General features: G+C 37.1%; 1 protein-coding gene across 5 annotated transcripts in view; it reads right to left on the bottom strand.

Annotated features, from left to right (window-relative positions):
* SCEL (sciellin) overlaps positions 1–21,100 on the bottom strand; it is a 77,884-nt gene that overhangs the window by 40,062 nt on the left and 16,722 nt on the right. For 4 of the 5 annotated variants that reach the window (XM_082752846.1, XM_082752850.1, XM_082752847.1 and 1 more), the window contains 4 exons: positions 12,520–12,628; positions 11,833–11,867; positions 10,298–10,497; positions 3,332–3,405 (listed from right to left, as the gene is read on the bottom strand). In XM_082752846.1, the coding sequence (XP_082608972.1) occupies positions 3,332–3,374 (43 nt within the window). In that variant the 5' untranslated portion in view covers positions 3,375–3,405; positions 10,298–10,497; positions 11,833–11,867; positions 12,520–12,628. Of the gene's footprint in view, positions 1–3,331; positions 3,406–3,803; positions 3,863–10,297; positions 10,498–11,832; positions 11,868–12,519; positions 12,629–21,100 lie in introns of those variants that run through there. The other variant, XM_082752849.1, reaches the window with a different exon arrangement.

The following is a 21,100-nucleotide window of genomic DNA, read 5'->3' as shown; positions in this document are numbered from 1 at the left end:
TACGACATTTCCCTTTAAAATGGAAGACTGTAAGTTGAGTCCTAATAGAAACTCCATTTTTGAATTGTAATATGTGCCCAAACTTTCCCAAATAAAAGTTGAAAAATTAAATACACAAAACCTTCTGTATCCAGTTAATCAACAAACTGACTTATTAAGAATACTGAGTTTATTGTGGTTTTTTTGTTTGTTTGTTTTTTTAAGAGATTTCAATGATTTTCTCCTAAGTCCTAAATCCTTGAGCATCCATGCAAAAGAATGTCTACACCACCTGATTTCAGCACGTTATTATCTGGTGGTCAGTAGGGACGTTAGATTGTAAAGGCTGTGTATAGAAAGATCACACTTCACAGTCCATATTGTGTCATTTGTCAGAGCTGTGTTTGGCATTCTGCTGTGATTTATAAGAAAGTATAGTTCTTGCATTTGATCCAAGAATTTCAGCTGCAGTGATAACATGAAAAATGACAAATAGCTACAGTGAGGGGAACACAAAATCATAACAAAGCACCAAAACATTTACTTTAAGTAACAGAGGCCAAGAGTGATATTTCAAATACATTTCCTTCATGAAAGAAAAACACTGCAATACTATGATAAAATTCAATCTAAAAATCTATAGCTGACTGCAAACCAAACCGTGCTTGCTCTTAACTGTTGCAATTCACTACAGATATGACCAGATTAATAAATAAAAGAAGACCAGTGAAGGAGTTCATGGACTGGATTCTTCATCATTTGTATTTGCTTAGTTGCAAGCATGCACTCTGGCTTTTTGTTGGACTAGCTCTCTCCAAGACTAAGCTGCTAGAGAAGAGACATACATTTAAGAAGCATGGATGGAATAGCATGTATGTGTGTTGCTGTCACAACAGGGCTGTTGGCTCTCATCCCAAGGTTTGCTTTTCTTTCTTTGACCAGCACAGATTCGGTCCTTTGAGATTATTACAAAACGAATAGGCACATCAAAGATGGGATTTATAAGAACATGCTGACTATCACAGTAGGTTAAGAACAGTCATCCATCCTCATTGCATGATATCCATATCAGCTTGTTCACTTCCACTTTAGATAGTTTTCCCTTAAAAATATTTATTGAAACCTGACCTAAAGACTTCAAGATGGAAGGAAGGAAGGAAGGAAGGAAGGAAGGAAGGAAGGAAGGAAGGAAGGAAGGAAGGAAGGAAGGAAGGAAGGAAGGAAGGAAGGAAGGAAGGAAAGAAGGAAGGAAACATACAGCATAGCCTTGCCTGCATAGCTCCAACGGTTCATTAAAATATCTATTAAAAATCTATTTCACTTCATGCAAATGCAAGAGAGGATGAAGATCAGTTTAAATAATGTCATTGTCTCACAATCACTGCATGGAGATCATTGTAAGAGGCAAACAAGACTATATGAAGTTCACTTGATTGAAATATTTATTGTTTTGAATATACTATTAGTAATGACTGGAATGTACTAGGCACTTCGATGAATCTGCATATAAAACAAAACAAAACAAAAACACACACACACACACAAAAAGAACCTGAATGAAGATAAAATAGCAAAAACTGTAGCTTCCTATTCTCATAAATACAAAGATATTTTTAATTTGGTGCAATTATTTGCATTGAAAAAAAAATAAAGAAAAATATGAGTTCAAATATATGCATTCAGAGATAAAACTTCTCTTCAGCACAGATAGCTAATGGCAACTGAAGGGTGGAAATAACTCCAGCATTCCTTTCATATTAATAGTTTTTAGCCAGAGATTATTTCAACAGTCTGCAATACATTTAAATCTGTGCTGTGCTTTCAGCCATAACCTCCTCTGAATCTTGAAAAAAATGACAGGAACATAACATAAACACACTGATATGTTGAAGAAATACTCAGTATATACCCAGCTATTAAAATTAGCCTGTTATATACAATATTTTTATTTTCCAATGCCATTTTAGAACAATTCCTATCACCCACCCAAAAATCACTTGGAATTCATAGAAAACACGACTTTTTTAATTACTTAGCACAAACAAGGCTTCAGGAGGTCTCCTATAAAGGCAGCAGTCAAAGGATACATATTGACCTTTCTTTTCAAGAAACATCACAAGTAATTTGCTAAGGCTTAAGGCCCAGGATTTGCTGAACAGTAGTCATTTCTGGTCTAATCAATTACCTCCCAAGTTTCAATTACAAATTAAATATAGATCCAATACAACAGTTTGGGTCACATAAGTGCAGGTAACTTATTCCCTTCTTATTTTGGCAGCAGTTTGAGAGACTTGAACAATGGTGTTTCTACTTATCATTCAATTTTTTTCTTTCTATTTTTTTCCATTTACTGCTTCTTCACTGTTTTAACCTTAATCTTTTCAGCAGAGCTTGAAACGGGAGCAGAGGAATTACCTCTCAAACCCCAGATGAATTCAGCCACAAGTACTGAACATTAGAAATAAACTGCTGATTTCCAGCATGCTCAAGGGGGACAGGTGGTAGAGCCTATTTCAGGGTGCCAGCCCCCAAAACCAGTTTCCAGAGTCCATTTCCAATTTTGCTGCTTCTGAAGAGCTCTCCTCAGAGGGCAGAGAGCTCATCCCCTCCCTGCCCTCTGCTGCTCTGCAGCAGGGCTGCCTCACCCTGAGCACAGCCTCCAGCGAATGGAAACATCAGCACAAGTTCTTGAAAGTTGTAAATAGATAAACCCACAGATAATAAAGCTGTTTGCAGTCAATCTGTCTGGCAGGTTGCACAGTGCTCATGCCTGTGGTCAAGCTGCTTCCAGTCCTGGCTAGCACTGAAAGCATGGCCACAACCATCTTGATGCACTGTGGCCTCTTATGTCTCACCAAAACCAGGCCCTCAACACACCTCAAAACATCTAAGTCTTTAGAAATACTATGTCCTATCTGACAAAGATTAAACAGATTTTCTCCCTCCTTCCTTACATTGTAATTCTCCTCAAATTCTCCTTATTTCCCAAGTCAGAGGGTAACAGATATTGCCTGCCCATTACCCTCCCAGCTGCCATGCTGCCCTGCATTTTCCACAAGGCACCCACAAGGAACCCGCATATTGAACCACACTGCCTGGCTTGCTAACCAGCATGGTGGTTTGGCCTGAATCTCTGCCAGCAGAAGCTTACACACAACACTGCTGGCTTTGCAGCTGACGTGGGTCTGCCTGTGAATCCCATAACTAGCATGTCCCCTGCCAAAGAGTGGTGGTGTGCCCTGGAAAGGTAGCTGCGCAATGGGTATGGCCGTGCTTGCAAACAGGAAGGCAGGGAGGCTGTGCTTCAAGCTCTTAAGGGCCCAGAGAGAAAATGGAGGAGACTCAGTATTACCGCTTTGATTAGGAGATTGTTTTCGTAAGCTGAAAGCTGACATTTTGTTCAGTGGGGAGTCCTTCTGTGGGTATCTAAAAGAGAATGACAAAAAAAAAAAAAAAAAAGACGTCTGTGAGATTTGGAATCAGCTCAAAAGCCAGCATGAATTCATTTGCCACTTTGATCACCTCCTTGTACAAGCTTAGTAAGATAGAATGACTTAGATTTAGCTGCAACCTCTTTGAAATGAAGCTCAGACATGGCGTTCACTTTTCCATCCCTCATTATGACAACATATTATCGTGCCCTGCATCTGTGCCTATCTCTCTCTTCTCCTTGTCTGGAGCTTTTTTCCTGAGTATACGTGGGGTGATGAGAGCCTTCAGAGGAAAAGATACAGTAATGAAGACTCATATGAGATGATGAGCTGAATGGGAAGATCTTATCAGCCAGTGGCTCAGAGCAGTGCCTGGAACACACATGGGCTCACCCAGCTCCGCTGACTGGTCTCACAGCTTCAGTGGCCTGCAGCTAGTACAAGGCTCTGGGGACGGAGGAGGAGGTGTTTCTTCTCCCTTGCAGCAGTTCTCAAGTCACTGACTTCTTTCCACGTCCCAAATGAGGTTAAAAAACAAGCTTCTAAATATGAGGATTTGAAAATACATATATATATGGGAGTTGAGTCACTCAAAAGATTTCATGTTGTACTTTGAAACTCTGAATTTCCATTATCAGTTTTATACAGAAAACATCAAGTAGAACATAATGATATTTTAAAGATGAAAAAAATTTGCCTTCAGAAATAAAAAATAAAAAATCAACAATTCTAACATTAACTTAAGCATGTGGACAAAACTGATCCTCTTTAGGGGTTAGTTAGAAATTCTGCAAATTAATTATTTATTATTTTTTTTTGGAAAGCAGCTTTTCCCAAGAAACCAACATTAAGCTGAAATGCTCCCAACCAGCTCCACTGGTTATACTGCTAAGATTTAGAGATGACAACAAAACTATTTTTGTGACAGGGATGATCATTAAAAATCACAAACATTCCTTGTTCTCTGGGTGTATTTACAGATGTAAACAGTGGATTGATAGACCAGAGCCTGTGGCCGTTTCTTTACTGATACAAGGTGAAGATGTTGAATTTTGGCAAAAGCTTAGCAAAGGCATTAAAGCAATGCTTAAAACAAAGCATGGAAACGAAATACTACAGTGGATGCCACAATGAATTGTGCGTAGAACAGATTTTTTTTGGTATATTTTTACTGCCAGATGATTGCTAAAAGAGCTTATGCTAACCAACCAACCAAACAAAATACCTGGATATAAACAGATCTTTTTATAAAGTAAAGATATAAATACAAACATAATATTGGAGTACAAAAGTCCACATATTTCTTACCCAGCTCTGAAATTCCAGATGTTTATAGGAGTTTAATATTTTGACATGTTGATTGAAAAGCTCTGACCCACACTCCTCTCTTTGAACATTAGTTGTCAGTACCAAACATATGTTGGCACACTGCATGTAGAAACCATGTGACGGCTGGGTCTGGTTCCCACCCAATAAAAATATGCTCAGGGCTATCATGAGCCTTATTTATTTTGCAATAGGTTACAAAATACCTTTCAAAATTACTGATACAAGGTTTTAAACAGATATGCACTGAATTTCCTAGAAACTATTAAGGTAGTTATCAAGGTTATCGAGCAATCAGTTTTAGATAATGACTAGTCTTGTTATATATTTTCCTGAACTGTCAAAATTGTGTAATAAATAAGATAGTAGAAAAGGTTCTGATTTATTTATGTTTTCAGCTTAGCACCAGCTGGACATCTGATACTGCCATTTATTTTAGTCCTTGGATAATAGGAAGCTTGACATTTCAGTATATTTCACAAGAAATGAGTGCTGCATTTTCTTGACTTTTTTACCTGGAGAAAAAATACAGTAGTAGAAGGAACTTCGATATATTTTCTAGTAAAGATTTTTAAAGATATTTCCTAGAGGAAATGTATCATAACACATTGAAAACAGAGCCTTCCTTTGTCAAAATTAGACCAAATGTGGTCATTTTAAGGCTTGGAATTTCTTGTAAAAAATCACACTTTGCACTTTAAACATTTCATATTAAAAATGGCAGGAAATTGCTTTGTAATCTTCATGGTATACTATCTACTTTTTTTTCCATAGATTCATGACAAGATATGAAATTTTTCACAAAACTGACAAAGAAAGTGTCAGTCATATATCTTTGTTATGAAACAAACAAGAAACTCTCAGACATTAGTTCAGAAATACAAATTATCTTTGAAGTAAACGATCCATACATTTTGAAACTCATGCTTAAAATCTACAAGAATAAATAAATAAATAAAATAAACATACGTTAATGGCGCTGGGACACTGAAAAACAACTGAAAAATAAGTTTGCTACTCCCACTTGTGTCCATGCATGATAAAAGTCAGCAGACAACTAAGAACAGTCCATAACAAGAGTACTTTCATTCTCCATCATTTAATTGAAACTCTATGTTGTCTCTTGTCTTATTTTCATTTTTTAATGTTGTTAGGGCAAAACAATATTTCTGTTGCACATGTATATAGCACCCAAAATAAATTACTACCTAGTCTTCAAGCTCCAAAGCCGTACACATAAATAAAAATAAGCTCACTGTTTTGTACAGTCAGTACTGAAAATGTGTCAGGCGTTCAGACATTTCAGACCCAGGCACTTTAGTCTTACAGAATACTGTCATGTTGTCCTCAAGCTTTACTTCTTGCTTTGGTACTTTCAAGTTGTATATCAAAGATTAATCCATTAAAATTTAAAATGCAAATTAAAAAAACACCTACTTTAGTCTCTAGCACAGATAATCAAGAATCATCAGAGTAAGATTTACATTTCAAGATCTTAAAAATGAAAAGAATCTTGAATAAAGAGGCAGGATACAACTCAAAGCATTTTTTTTCTTGGTCTTCACCGTTGTGTGAAACATCTGTCTATGTGAAGGTGTGCGCATCTGTGTATGTGAAAATAGGAATGGACAGAAGATTGTGAGAATCATGTTATTTTAAAAAGTTCAACTTATAAAGACCTGGAACCATCACATTATTCACGCAAGTCAGTTCACTGTTTTTGTTTGTATGTTTGTTTGTTTGTTTGTTTAAAGCTTTTTACTCCATAAATTAAGTTCTGAGAAAGAGAAGTTGTAGTCCTCTATACTAAAGTAGCAAATTACGTTCAGACATTCTTAATAAGAGCTCATCCACTGGAGAAAAACAACTCAGCTGGAATGCAAAACAAAAACAAACAGGAATGCATCTCCAGTGCAATTTGAATTTTAAAACAGCGTCAGGAAACTAAAAGAGAATGAAAACTGCCCCAGCCAGTCCAATGAGCTGTTCCCAAAAAGTTTTAAGGCATACCAATCCTAGATTCAGAATCCTCCATGTTTCTGTGGAAATCCAAATATAATCCCAAAGAAACCCAGGAGGAAAAAAAACAAAAACTTCAAGCATGACTTCAGAGAAAGTCAAATGCCTCTCCAAGATAGTAGCAAGTTATTCAGAAAGCAGCAGGAGTCTTCAATTCTATTTTTATCACAAATAGCCACATTCATGTATCTGCATCTCCTTTTCACATCCTGATCAGCGGAAGACCTCAGGCTGCCATAAATCTTCAAAGCTAGACCATCTAGTTTTTGGCTAGTCTGAACACACCTATTCTTCCAATACAGAGCTCTCTTGCCTTCCGTGTTTTATTCTGGGCTGTAGCTTTCTACATAATTAGGTTTCACATATATGCATTGCTGCATTTTGGAAAGAAAAAAAACACACACACACACAAACAAGAATAATAGAAGCATTTCTGGTAAGAATCATTTTTTCCACATTAGACTGAACTAGTTATAGACAAAAAAAAAAAAAATATTTGTTCTTTAGCTTTTAGCTGTGACAGTTATTAAGATCTTATTTATAAATATTTAGATTACGTGTATTTTGCTTTTAATAAACAATATTTCTTTCCTCAGCTTAAAGTTACTGCATATCATTACACTGTACAAGTAATTCACCATAGGAAATCTAAAAATGTAGATGTGAGGTACACCCTCTTCTCTGAAAAGTCAATAAATTTGTTTTTCTACAGCAGTTTTTCATATAAGGTGTTGCCAAACATCAATGTCTAAAATATTAAACTTCCTACTCATGAACTGGACAATACAGAAGATTATGGAAGAAGCGTTCTAAAACAAACAAACAAACAAACAAACAGTATTAGAATTTTCCTGTCTTCTGCCTTCTTATGCTATATTGTTAAAACAATCTAGATTGTAGAGAAGCCTCTGAGTTTAGCATTTCCACATAAAATGCCATATGGAACAAACAGGTTTCTTACACATGGCTCTTCAGAGCCACAGTTTGCTGATTACATGTACTGTGTCCTTAAAGTTCCAACTTTTCAAAAACATCAAACAAATATCTGCCATTTGAATATGAACAGATACTTTGTTCTTTATCCCAAATTCAAAACTTTTCACTAAAATGTCATCTTGAAGCCCAATTTTCTCTAAAGTAAGTTGAAAATTTGGTGTCTTGTGAGTAATCAGAATTCAAAATTTTAGAATTATTCAATTAGAAATCTAACAGATGGTTAAGACATTAATGTACCACATCCTTTGTGCTTTAACTGATTTTCATTCTTTCACTGCAACCTAGGAGAAATTTTGGCCAGAATAACTTCACTGATGATTGAATAAAATGAAGGTTTACTTTGGTTTACCTTCTTGTTTTTTTGTTTGTTTGTTTGTTTGTTTTTTGTTATTTTTTCCATTAGAACTGTTTAAGTTAATGCTGTCATACATAACTTATTTTCCATTTATATGAGATGAATGTCAAGGATATGACATTTTAAAGAAAACAACATTTGATCCTACTTAACCACAGATGCCTAAAACACCACAACATTTCTGTGCCCTCAGTTAACATATTCTATGTCAGGTCAGCAAACTTTGTTATTTTGTCCATCATTTCTCTTGAACATAGTAAGACAAAGATGAGCAGCAACTGATTGAAATCTCTTTGTCTTGAATAATGATAGGGATCTCCAAGACTTAGAAATAAGGTACTGGGAAGACACATCATTACAATTCTAAATAGATAACCATACATGTGAGATGCAATCTTGCTTGTTTGGAAATCAACACCAATTTTGCTGTTCTCTGTATCCATCATTTCTCCCCCCAAATGAAGATCTATCATAATCCTATCAGAACATCGTGTCTATGCTATCACCCTACCTATACTTAAATAATAATTTGTTTTTCTAAACATGGGTTCACTTCCTTATTGCACATAAAGGCTGTTTTTCAACAATCATAGCTAGAGCCAGCCAAATCTCTATCATCCTTCACGTTGATAACTTTGCTGTTTCAGTCAAGCATATGATCCTTTAAATAGCCTTAAAAGTCCACTCTATCAGATGCAGATCTGTACATATGCTACACTTTCCTCCCTCCGGAATTGTCACCAGCATCCACTGCCGGAGTTCAAGACATGCAAAAGTCAGGACATGCAATAGAAAGAACAATGCTGCTGCTAACAGCACAGTACCAAGTACATAGTCTGAGCTTAAAAACAAACACTTGAATATAATTTATATTCTTCAAAATTGTAAGCCACTTGTATCTCTTTATTCAGAAATCCATTCATCTTTTTGTCCTTTTGCTGAAATCCATATGTAAAAATAACTAGATTTATTTCATAGACATTAAAGAACAACAAAAACACATTCCTGGAATGATTCTTTTTTCGAGTTTCATGTCAGAGAAATAGCAATGTAATGCATTTTTAAACTTCTGGAAATAATATATTGCATTTAAATGAATATTTTACTATATGTTTTATGTCAGAGAATTGATAATGATAACAACCCTCGTAAAGAACAGGAATAATATGTGCATATACATAAAAGATAAATCAGGCAAGGCTAGGACAGGCAAGGTTGGGCTAGAGAACACGTGAATGTAAAACAGAAATCATTCATCTATTTGTAGCAGAAAGAACTCTCAAAACTGGTTTTTCAGGACGTGGGCGGAGGAGATTCTGTTTTGAAAGAAATTAAGCTTTGGAACTGTCCCTAATGTATGCTGAAAATGAGCTGCTAAGTCATAACTCAAATTTGTATGTGCTTTGTAGTTAGGACTATATGATCAGTTTTAAATGTGGCTTTTTTTTTTTTTTTTCTTTTTTTTTTTTAACGGAATGTAGAAGGGGAGTAATAATTTCATATTATATCATATATATTTTTTTATTAACCTACTTCCTTTCACTTTGCTACATTTTTAATGAAGAACCCTTCCTGTTTATGCATGAGTTCAGTTCAATGTGTGGATAAGTCATAATATCAAAATAGAAAAGATACTTCTACTATGCCTTTTGCAAAACTGGAAATGATTTCTGAATATTTAACTAGCAGTGTATTCTTAAAAAGCAAACTATTGCTACTTTTCCTCTTTAAAATCATATAACTAAGGCAAATTCAAGTAAATGAGATTTTAATAATTTTTAATTTAATTTTAGATAAAAATTCTGAAGAAAGAATAAAGAAACAATAAACCAAGCCAAAGAGCAAAAATGACATTAGAAAAGCAATTCATGAAAAGTGGTCTGAACAGTGAGTTTGTCATGAGAGAAATAACACTAAAATGCAATACAATTAGTAATAAAATGTAAGTAAGCAATTAATTAAGATTGTATGGGTAAGAGACGACTTCAGGAAGGTCTAGGAAATTTGAAGACCTAAACTACGACGCTTTAAGGGCTGGGTTTTCATAGCACAGTCTTGGCACTTCTTTAAAATCATAACCCTTGAAGTGTGATCCTAAGTTAGATACTCAGAAATCACAGAACATCTGAAAATGTAGGACTTTTGATACATGATAAAGCAGATATGATAAGCAGAAACATAAACGCCTTACCTAGATATGGCAGAAGTTTGTGTCCTAGTGTTGTTCAGTGTGGTAAATCAACCTGGAGATACCTGCAAGTGAGGTATAGTCAAAGCAGACGGAGAGTTGAACTCTTGTTCTCCATCCAGCTGTCTCAAAAGCCAAGAGACTTCTCCTTCAGAGGCTGAGTCACTTAAGGAGGAGGTAGGAGGTGTGGAAAAGGGTGGCACCTTGTAGAAATACCAAATCAATTAAAAGTACTGGTAAGTTGTTATACTTCTGTGCTTGCTGTACTTTTCAAGTGCAATAGGGCTGGGCTTCACAAAATGAAATACTTGCGTACACTTTGAAACAGAAAAACAAGCAATTACTATCTGAAACAATATACTGCTCTCATATGGATTTTCCACAGAAATATATGTTGCAGAGTTAGAGGGCTGCGTCTCATGTAGAGTGTTTCAGGTATTTACACAGGCAAACATAAAGAAAAAGTGCATTTCAATGCAGGAAAAATCTGCTGAAGTGTTGTGTGAACACTGGAATCTGATACACATTAGGTATTTGCTTTGTTTGAATATGTGGGCAGAGGCAAAACATCTGTGGGGGAAAATCCCTCCTACATGAGATCTTGTTCCAAGTCTTATCTGTGCATAGTTACTTTCTCCTTCAGCACAGCCAGTAGTAAAAAGAAAAAAAGAGACTGCCTTTGCTTTTTATTTTGTTTGTTAATTCCTTATAATAACTGCAGTTTGTTTCTCTGTAGGCTAAAACTGACTTACTATTAATAAAGACAGTAGCAGTAAACAATCACTTCATTATAGAATCACAGAATGGTTTGGGTTGGAAGGGACCCTAAAGATCATCTAATTCCAGCCCCAAGATTCAAGAATTTCTTCCTTATATCTGATCTAAACCTACCCTCTTTCAGGTTAAAGCCATTCCCCCTTGTATTATCACTACACTCCCCAATAGAGTCCCTTCCCAGCTTTCCTGTAGGCTCCCTTTAGGTCCTGGAAGGCCATCTTAAGGTCTCCTCAAAGCCTTCTCTTCTCCAGGCTGAACAACCCTAATTCCCTCAACCTGTCTTTAAAAGATAGGTGCTCCAGCTCTGAGCATCCTCGTGGCCCTCCTCTGGACTCTTTCCATGACAGAAATGTTGTGTAAGACCCTATGTTTCTGTTTGAGACACATGGTCAGTTTTTAAGGTATCTTATATAAGCCCATGCTTATTGTATATTCAGGGAGCTTTCATATTGAAATACGTGAGACGTTGTTATACAAGATGCTGTGTCGCCTAGTCCTATTGTCTTTTGTGAAACTTAAGACCTTTCAGTACTAAAAACGCAAACTGACAAAAGCAACTTAGTAAATGTGTCTTTAGCCATGTTCCTAGTCCTTATTTTTGCTGATGGTTGTGTCTTCAGAGGCTTGGTAGTTAGCATGCAGTTACTGTCTAAACATTGGTTACATCTGAAGAAATGCAGCTGATGAAGCCACAGACCAGAAAACACTAAGTATAAACTACCAACTACCACAAGTTTCACAATTAATGAATGCAAGCATACCTTTCTGAACTTTGTACATCTCAGCCTCCAGGTTTCTGAAAGTGAAAATATTTACAACAATCATAGTGTGTTCAAGTATGCTATACTATATCTTTAAATTTTTACAATCAAGATGAAAATGTTTTGAATGCATCTCTGTTCATACATATTGCAGTTTTACATTTCTAACATGCATGCCTCCCAAATGAAACAGAAGTCCTTCTTCATAAGCAATGCACAGTGGGAATTAAGTTAAAAAGAAATTCTAATACTGTTTTCAGTTGAAATGGAAAAAATAGCTTTGATTTGTAACAACAACACCTGAGCGTCAGAATATGTTTTTCTTTTGAAGGGTTTTTCTTTCAGAGTCCAGGTGCTGGATGACATTACTTTGTTGGCATTTTCAATTCAACCAAAAATGTTCTGCTCACAAATCAGAGATAAACAACCTGCCTCACAGCATGGCTTTCTTTGGCCAAAATGTTGAGAAACGCAAAAAGGAATGCAACCAATAGTCTATAGAAATTAAATAGATACTTTCCTGTATTTATAACCTTTGAACTCAGCAAAAAAGAACTATGGGACACAGCAAGCCAGTTCTGCTACCCAAAGTCAGAGGCTTACTTTAAGAAAGTCTTGCTGACATGGCAGCATAGAACCTCCACATGAAAATACATAAATATAAGGAATTCTACCAATGGTACTTACCTCAGCTTAGGAAAAAAGCAGGCCAGACTGTCTGATCTGCAACAGTCAGTGGTTTTATTGGCTGGTAAATTTTTGACATTAGCTACGGTAATTATTTAATGCTTCAAAGCTGGAAAAATAAAAAGAAAAGAGAAAACAAACAAACAAAGCAAAACAAAACAAACAAAAATTATTCTTCAAATTAAAGCAAATATGACTAACTGCTAATCATTCTGTCTGATTTTCTCTGTGGTAATTGTACAAGTATTTTACCTGGTGAATGAGGAATATATAATGCAGTAACACATATCAGGAATTGAACATCTTGAGCATAAGTGTACAGTGAAAGTGAACCATAACTATTTCCCATAAACTAACTTCCCACACTCAGAAGAAATTTAGCTTTCAGAAATTCAGAGGAACTCAAATTTTGCCTCTGGATCTCCGTATAACCCACAGATTGTGTGAACTATTCTGCAGTCAGCATTAGAGAAGTCTTGGTTTTAGTCCCTACTTTAAGGCCCTATTTAAGTGAAGGAGGGACAGAAACACAGAGTGAAACCATTGATCAGACTATGTAAATTTGAATCATGTCTCCCTCATTCCATTCCTTGCCTATGATAAAATTCCCCAGATATAGCACAGACGGAGTATTCTGGACACAGATTTTTCAGTGTCAAGACACAGAAATGCAAAAAATACAAGTGAATATATGTCTCTGTATTGTCCACCAGTGACTTTCAACTAAAGGATGCAATTTACCTAATCCAGTAGTTCACAGCATTGGGCCATGCTGTCCTATTGATGTATCAGAGTTGAATGAATTCATTATAAGTTCAAACTACAAGATAGCTTTGGTGACAACAGTCACTAATTTAATATCTACCTATTGCCACTTTGTCTATACTTCTTGTGAATTGTGCAAATACTCTGCTTCTTTCGAGGAAAAACAAACAAACAAACAAACAAACAAAAGAGAGATAAGCTTCTTTAAAAAGTAGATACATACACAAATAGCCACAATTCTCAGGTGATACAATGAGGTGTAACTCCACCAAAATCATTCTGATAGCATAATTCATATTAGCAGCATATAAGGTCTGACACGGCGTATGAAGGAAAGCAAGAAGTGACTTAGAATTCCTCCTTATATTAACTCATTTAAAAAATAAATAAATTAAATTAAAAAGTAATATAAACACATTAGTGATTAGTAATCAGGGGTCTCTATCTCTTGCTGATCAGACTGCTAGCAAAGTTTGGAGGCCATTTCTTAACAAGTTCATTTGAATTCTTCTTTGACAATCAAGCTTCTTTAGTCAGTCAAAGAATTCTTAAAATGCCTCCTAATAAATTGCTAGTTTCCAGTGGGGAATGTTGACTTAAAGTTGTGTAGCACTGGCAGAAAAGTGTACATAACTCATTCAGAAAGACCATCATTTAGATTTGAATGGCTTATTCAGTGTTATTAAAGTCAAACCTATGTAGCACCCTACAGTGATAATATGTTATTGCCCTTCCTGATTCCTGCCTCTCTCCAAACAGGATAGTTGTGTTCCATGTACTTAGCTTTAGCTTATATTTTTCTATAAAGTCTATGTCTCTCGACAGCTCCTAAAATGTATTTTCTCTACAGGGTTTTCTTGTAATTTTTTGTTGGGTTTCCATTTTTAAGTACAAAACATACTACGAAGTATTGTTCTACCTCCAAATCCTTACTAAGGTTTATAGAGTGGCCATCATATGAAAAAAGCATACTGCAGCCTAGCCCTGTTGAGCTGTTATATGGGTACACAAGAGAGAGACAGGAATGAGTGATGACTCAGCAGGCAACTTTTTGGACAAATACAACTCTGTGACTCCTCCCAAAAAGGAAGGAATACTTTACTGAATACATTATTTTCATAAGCACAACCCTACAAAAGAAAAGTCCTTTAATACTTTGGACCTTCTATTTAGGATTGGGAAACACGTCTTCCGGGATATCAGATGCTATTATTGTTATTGTTGTATCCAAAAGACTTAAAGACATTCTAGCAAGTGATGTTCTAATTTTTCAGTTTCAAGATCCAAATAAAATAGCTATATGTATCCTACATAGTTAAACATACCAAGCCCATTCCCTGGCGTAAGGGGAAGTGATACAGCATGGTTTGCATCAATAGGGCTAAACTTGCTTTCCAAAAAGGAGTGTAGCCTTGTACCCACTCCTATGAAAAACAATACAGGGCTTCTACTAGAGATATCCATACATAAGGTGTTTGTTTGTTTGTTTGTTTGTTTGTTTCAGAAGGAACTCACTGGCAAGGACAAAACTATGTCAAGGAGTACACTAACAGATAATGGCTCTGACAAATGGGGGATATTGCTCAAGTCTACCCCTACTTAGTTAAGGAGTGTGGCCCAACTCATTTAACCTGATTTTTCCCAAGTGAATCATGTTTAACATAACTTGTGTCAAAAGGTGACAAAATTATAACATACAGAGGTGTCAGCAGTGGATGATGACAGGTTGCCAGCCTGCATGGGTTAGCAGGCAGAAACAGATAGTTAATGTAACCTTTATTTGGGAGGAGGGTTGCACTTCTGTGCTACCAACATATTTTTCTTGCTAAGGCTTGGTCTAGGATCACCTACATATGTATGCAGCAGTTTTAAAAAGTAAGTCAAAAGGAAAGGGTGATTTATGGAAGACAGAACCCAGCCCGGCAAACATAAAGCTATAAATGTAAGGAAGTGGTACTCATACATGGGGTGACATCTTTCCCTTGAAGGTGACTCCTCCCCTCATTTCCACTCCAGCCCTACTTCATAAAATTAGGGTATGCTTAGAACTTTTGCTAACTCTGTGTACAGGGTACATTTCAACCCTAGTGACAACAGTTTACCAAGGGAACATATTGCCAATGGGTACACGCTTACCAAGACATATTTGTGACTCAGAACTAGGCTAGAAATAGTTCATGAATCCCAGTAAGATTCACAGCTGCAACAGAGAGGAGATAGAGGAATAAGAAATATGCTTTTTTTTTCCACAGGTAGGTTATTCCAACATTAGATCCCCACAGGATTTCTTTTCCCCTACAGATTCTGGTTCTCCTGCACATGGGAAGACATCTCAAAAACAAACAAACAAACAAAAACTTATTGATTTGATGGGAGATGTCCATGGGCATCCTAGCTCAGACTAGGATGTATATTGTAAAGGTAGATAAGCAATTTCCTGGGCAGCCTTGCAAAGCCTAACTACTGGCATTGCCAAGAGCCTGCACTCCTTTTTAATAACTCTTTTTCCTCCCCTGATGTTCAGAGGTCAGAATTTCTCTGCCTAATCTGCCTGCCAGGCTCATCTCAGAGCATGCCTAAGGATAGAAATATCATATCAAAGGACAGAAAGAGAAAGCAACAACCTTCCAATTTGGAAAAATCATTTAGACTATTTAGCCCAAGTTCACAGAATCATAGAATGGTTGAGGTAGGAAGGGACATTAAAAATCATTCCATCCCATCTGCCATAGGCAAGGATGCCACCCACCAAATCAGGTTGGCCAGGGCCTGGTACAACCTGGTCTTGAACACCTCCGGGGATGGGGCATCCACAGCTTCTTTGGGTAACCTATTCCAATGCCTCATAACCCTCTGAGTAAAGAATTTCCTCCTAACATCTAATCTAAATCTCCCGTTTTAGTTAAAAAACATTCCCGCTTGTCCTATCATTATCTGCCTGAGCAAAACTACTCTCCATCTTTTTTTACAAGCCCCCTCTAAGTACTGAAAAGGTACAGTGAGGTCACCCTGGTGCCTTCACTTCTTCAGGTTGAACAGCCCCAGCTCTCTCAGCCTTTCCTCACAGAGGTGCTCCAGCCCTTTGGACATCTTCATGGCCCTCCTCTGGACCTGCTCCAACAGCCCCACATACTTCCCCCACTCCAGGTGGGGCCCCACAAGGGCAGAGCACAGGGGGACAATCCCCTCTCTTGACCTACTGGCCAATTCTCTTTGATACAGCCCAGGATGCAGTAAGCCTTCTGAGCTGCACACACACACTGATGGCTCCTGTCAAGCTTTTCATTCACCAGAATACCCAAGTCCTTCTCTGCAGGGCTACTCTCAATGAGTTCTTCTCCCAGCCTGTACTCATATCTGGGATTGCCCCAGCCCAGATGCAACACCTTGCACCTGGCCTTGTTGAACCTCATTAGGTTCACATGGGCCCACTTTTCAAGCTTGTCCAGGTCCCTTTGGATGGCATCCGTTCCTTCTCTTGTATCTACTGCACCACTCAGCTTGGTGCAAACTTGCTGAGGGTGCACTCAATCCCACTGTGTATGCTGTTCTTGAAGATATTAAACAATACCAGTCCAAGGACAGACCCCTGAGGGATACTGCTCATTACTGGCCTCCACCTGGTCATAGCTATTGACCACCTCTCTCTGGGTGTGGCCTTCAAGCCAATTCCTTATCCAGTGAATAGTCCACCCTTCAAATCCATATTACTCCAATTTGGAGATCAGGATGTCATGTGGGACTAGATGATCTTCAGAGGTCCCTTCCAACCTCAGCCATTCTGTGACTGTGTCAGAGGCCTTACAGAAGTCCTAGCAGATGACATCGGTCAGTCTTCCCTTGTTAACTGATGCATTCACTCCATCATATAAGACTACCAGATTTGTCAGGTACAATTTGCCCTTGGTGAAGCCATGCTGACTCTCTCAGATCACCTCCTTACCCTGCATGTCTTAACATCATTTCCAAGAGGATCTGTTCCATGATCTTGCCAGGCAGAGGTGAGGCTTTCTGGTCCGTAGTTCCCCAGGTGCTCCTTTCTACCCTTTTGAAAAATGGGAGTGATATTTTCCTTTTTCCAGTCACCAGGGTCTTCACCTGACTGACAGGCCTTTTTAAATATGATGGGGAGAGGCTTGGGTTCAGATCAATTCTCCTTTTGAAAGCAGCCCATTTCTACCAGTAAGCTACTTTAACGGCTGAGTTGTAAGGTGTCTTCTGTGGGAGGGATCACAATTACCACAGTTATTTTACCTTGGTAAAGTTTAAATATTCACTGGAGAGAATAGCTCTACAATGCTTTTACTAAAGCATACAGATATTGATCCCACCTCTGCCTAAATGATTATTTATATATCATATTTGGATTTTTTCCCTTTCTTTTTATGTTATTTTTCAGAAGTTTATGAATTGTGTGATTGAAGTATTTAGAGAGGAGGATCTTTTTGTAATATCAGGTAGAAAGAGCTGTTGTGCAGAGACAAAACAATTTAAACCACTTTTAGTAGATTATGTTTCTGTTAAATTGAGAAAAATATTTCAGTAAGTCTTAGACTGGTAGAAATGCACCAGGCATAAGGGTGGGTTTTATGGATTTTTAAAATGTATGAATGTATTTTTTTATTTATTTGCCAACCCAGCTTGTATTTGCTACTGCTACTACAGATTGCCATTCCTGGGGAAGACCTTTTGGCTGGTATGTGTAAGGTATGCCCTACGGTTGTTTAACCACACCTTCCTGAGTACAAGAAGGAGCACTATCAGAGCTTTTTCATATGCATTTTTTAAATGCTAGGAAATCAGTGACATTTCAGATGTATTTTGTAGCCCATTGTTCTCCCAAAAGGCGTGGCAGAGTTCATAAGCTAAAGAAGGAAAAAATAGAATGCTATAAATAGTATGCAAAGTGTCTAAACCATTTCAATGCTTTTAGCTGCCACAGAAAATGGCTGAACAGTTTCTTCTGTTTCCCTTTCTAAAATTGCTTCATAGAGAAAACATGCTAATCATAGCAGGTGCCAACACATTTCATGGCAGATATATAATCTTCAATGTCAATAGGCCTGCTTTTTGCATATTTTGAATACCTCCCTACTCTGCAAATGAGTGGAATATCTTGCAAAAATCCCTGAAAGTCTCATCCACATTATGCTAATCTTGTGTATCTTAATCTTGTACCAGTACCATTACTACCTTAGCTTAAAAAAATATAAAATAAAATAAAATAAAAATTACTGATAAAATCAGTTGTCTAAAGAATATTGTGCTGAAAATCTGGCTAAGTCAAGTGACATTTGCATGGTACCAGCTGAATGGCTGTAATCAGTTTTATAGCTCATGTTACTGATAAATAGCTTATTTGTTATTGTGTTATCAGTAACAAAGAACACAAATGGGAGTGGCTACAATAGTAGTGGGACTGTGAGAATTATGATTAGCTGTGTTTTTTCATTAAATTATAAACAAGACTTTGCAATATCCCCATCACCTAGAAATCCTCATTGAGAGCTCTAGGAAAGAAGCCATGTTAGCAACCTCAGGGAAGACATCTTGTTAAAAGATGCTAGAGGAGAAATTGAAGAGCGTAACGTGCCTTCCTGTTACCTAACTAATATTTTCTTAAAGAAATTAATTGTCCATGGGCACTTTAAATACATTGAAGACATCCCCACAGGCTGTTCTTTTATTAGAGTAGATACAGAGATGTATCTACTCCATAAAATAATATCTATGTGAGGAGGTTCAAATTACACTTATCTGATAGATTGTGTTTCTCTCTTTAGCTTGGTATGGTGCTGGATTCATCTGTGAGGGCTAAGAAGCTTTTGTTGTTATAATGATCACTGTATCTTTTACTATTAGGAATGAATTAGGTGATACAGAAATTAACAATTGCCTGTCATTTAAAAACCTATATGGAAATGTATTGTCAGTCTAAAAACTGATGGACCGGTGCAACAATATTCCATCTATTTAATCAAATCTTCATTTCGTGCTTCCACATTTGTGTTACCAGCACACATAACTGCTGCGTATGCCTTCCAAGCATAACAGAGCATGATCCCATTCCCTATCCACATCAAAGTCAAACATGACAATGGCAGAAAGGTATCTTTTCCCCCATTCCCTATATATCCATATATATCTGTGTATATCTCTGTTGCTCTGTGAGCGTGTATATGTACTTATATATGCATTAGTACATACTGATATATAAAAGAGTTGAATGAGAATGGCAATAAGCTTGTCAAAGACAAATCCATTGATTGTTACTAAGTAAACAGAAACCACATTTGGCTAAGACTCAAACGTACAAATTGATAGAGCTTATAAGGGCACTTAGGGAAATCAGTGCTTTCCCTGTTCTTCCATGCTTCCCTAAGCATCTGCTTTTGGCCACTGTTGGAGACAGAATATTGGGCTAAGTAGATCTTTGGGCTGACCAAAGACTGCCACTCCAATGGTTTACCCCTATGGTCAAAATTTTTATAATGTACATAACTAAAATTGTATTAAATTGTTCCTAATTATTTGATGCTGATGTAAACAAAAAGCAATATGATTAAGTTGTGTCCTGGTTTCATCTGAGATAGAGTTAATTTTCTTCCTAGTAGCTGGCATGTTGCTGTGCTTTGGATTTAGGATGAGAATAATGCTGATAGCACACCAATGGTTTAGTTGTTGCAGAGCAGTACTTGCAGAGTCAAGGACTTTCAAGCTTCTCGTGGCCCTGCCAGTGAGGAGGCTGGAGGTGCACCAGGAGCTGGGAGGGAACAGAACCAGGACAGCTGGCCCAAACTGGCCAAAGGGATGTCCCATACCACAGGGCAGCATGCTCAGCTATAAAGCTGGAGGGAGTTGGTTGGGCTGGCAGCCACTGTTGTGGGTCTGGCTGGACATCAGTCAGTGGGTGGTGAGCAATTGCATTGTGCATCACATGCTTTGTACAGTATTTATTATTATTATTGTTATTGTTGTTGTTATTATTATCCCTTCATCCTCTGCCCTATTAAACTGTCTTTATCACAACCATGAGTTTTTACCTTTTTTTTATTATCTCCTCCATCCCACTGGGGGAGGCAGGGAGTGAGCAAATAGCTGTGTGGTGCTAAGCTGCCTGCCAGGTTAAACCACATCAAAGTGATACCAGATTTATTTTTTTTTTTGAAAGTTTATGCTTCGGTATTAAAATAAGCCAGTCTCTTTAGTGAAGGGGCTGACTTTCAGCCACTTAACTGAATCATTCAGCAAATTTATTTTAGTTTCTTCAGACTGAATTTATTCTCTAGTTATATGGCAAATGGGAAGAGTATGTACATATGTGATTATGGAGAGCACTGTGTATTTGCTAGCGCATGTTTAAAACCCTTTGCTTAAAACTACCTTTGCAGTCAAATAAAATTGCTCATCTATTCAAAGGACAGATAAAATCACAAAGCAGATTTGTGATATGTGTTGAAATGTAGGTCAGCTGCAGGAGTAAAATAGAAAATGGCATTATAGATGTGGCATTTTCACTCCTTGTCCCCCTCCAAGCTTCTCTGGACAATAATTCAGATGTTTTGTTGCCCTCCCTTGTCCACAGAAGTAGAAGGATCAATAGCATTTCTGAGCATATTCCAAGGAATAAATTTCAGGTGCAGATTTCAATCACAAAGAAACTATGTGAAAAAAAAGAGAATAATTTTCCAAAACCAACACATATCACGTAAGTCATAGTGGGGTGAGAAGTTGAATAAAAGATTGAGTTCTCTTCTTGCCTTTATAATATATTTGTATGTTGAAACTTGTCAATAGAATGTTAGAATATATTTGA

Source organism: Aythya marila (genome assembly GCF_965140915.1).
Source record: "Aythya marila genome assembly, chromosome: 1".
NCBI lineage: Eukaryota > Metazoa > Chordata > Aves > Anseriformes > Anatidae > Aythya > Aythya marila.
This window is presented reverse-complemented; position numbering and strand designations above follow the sequence as displayed.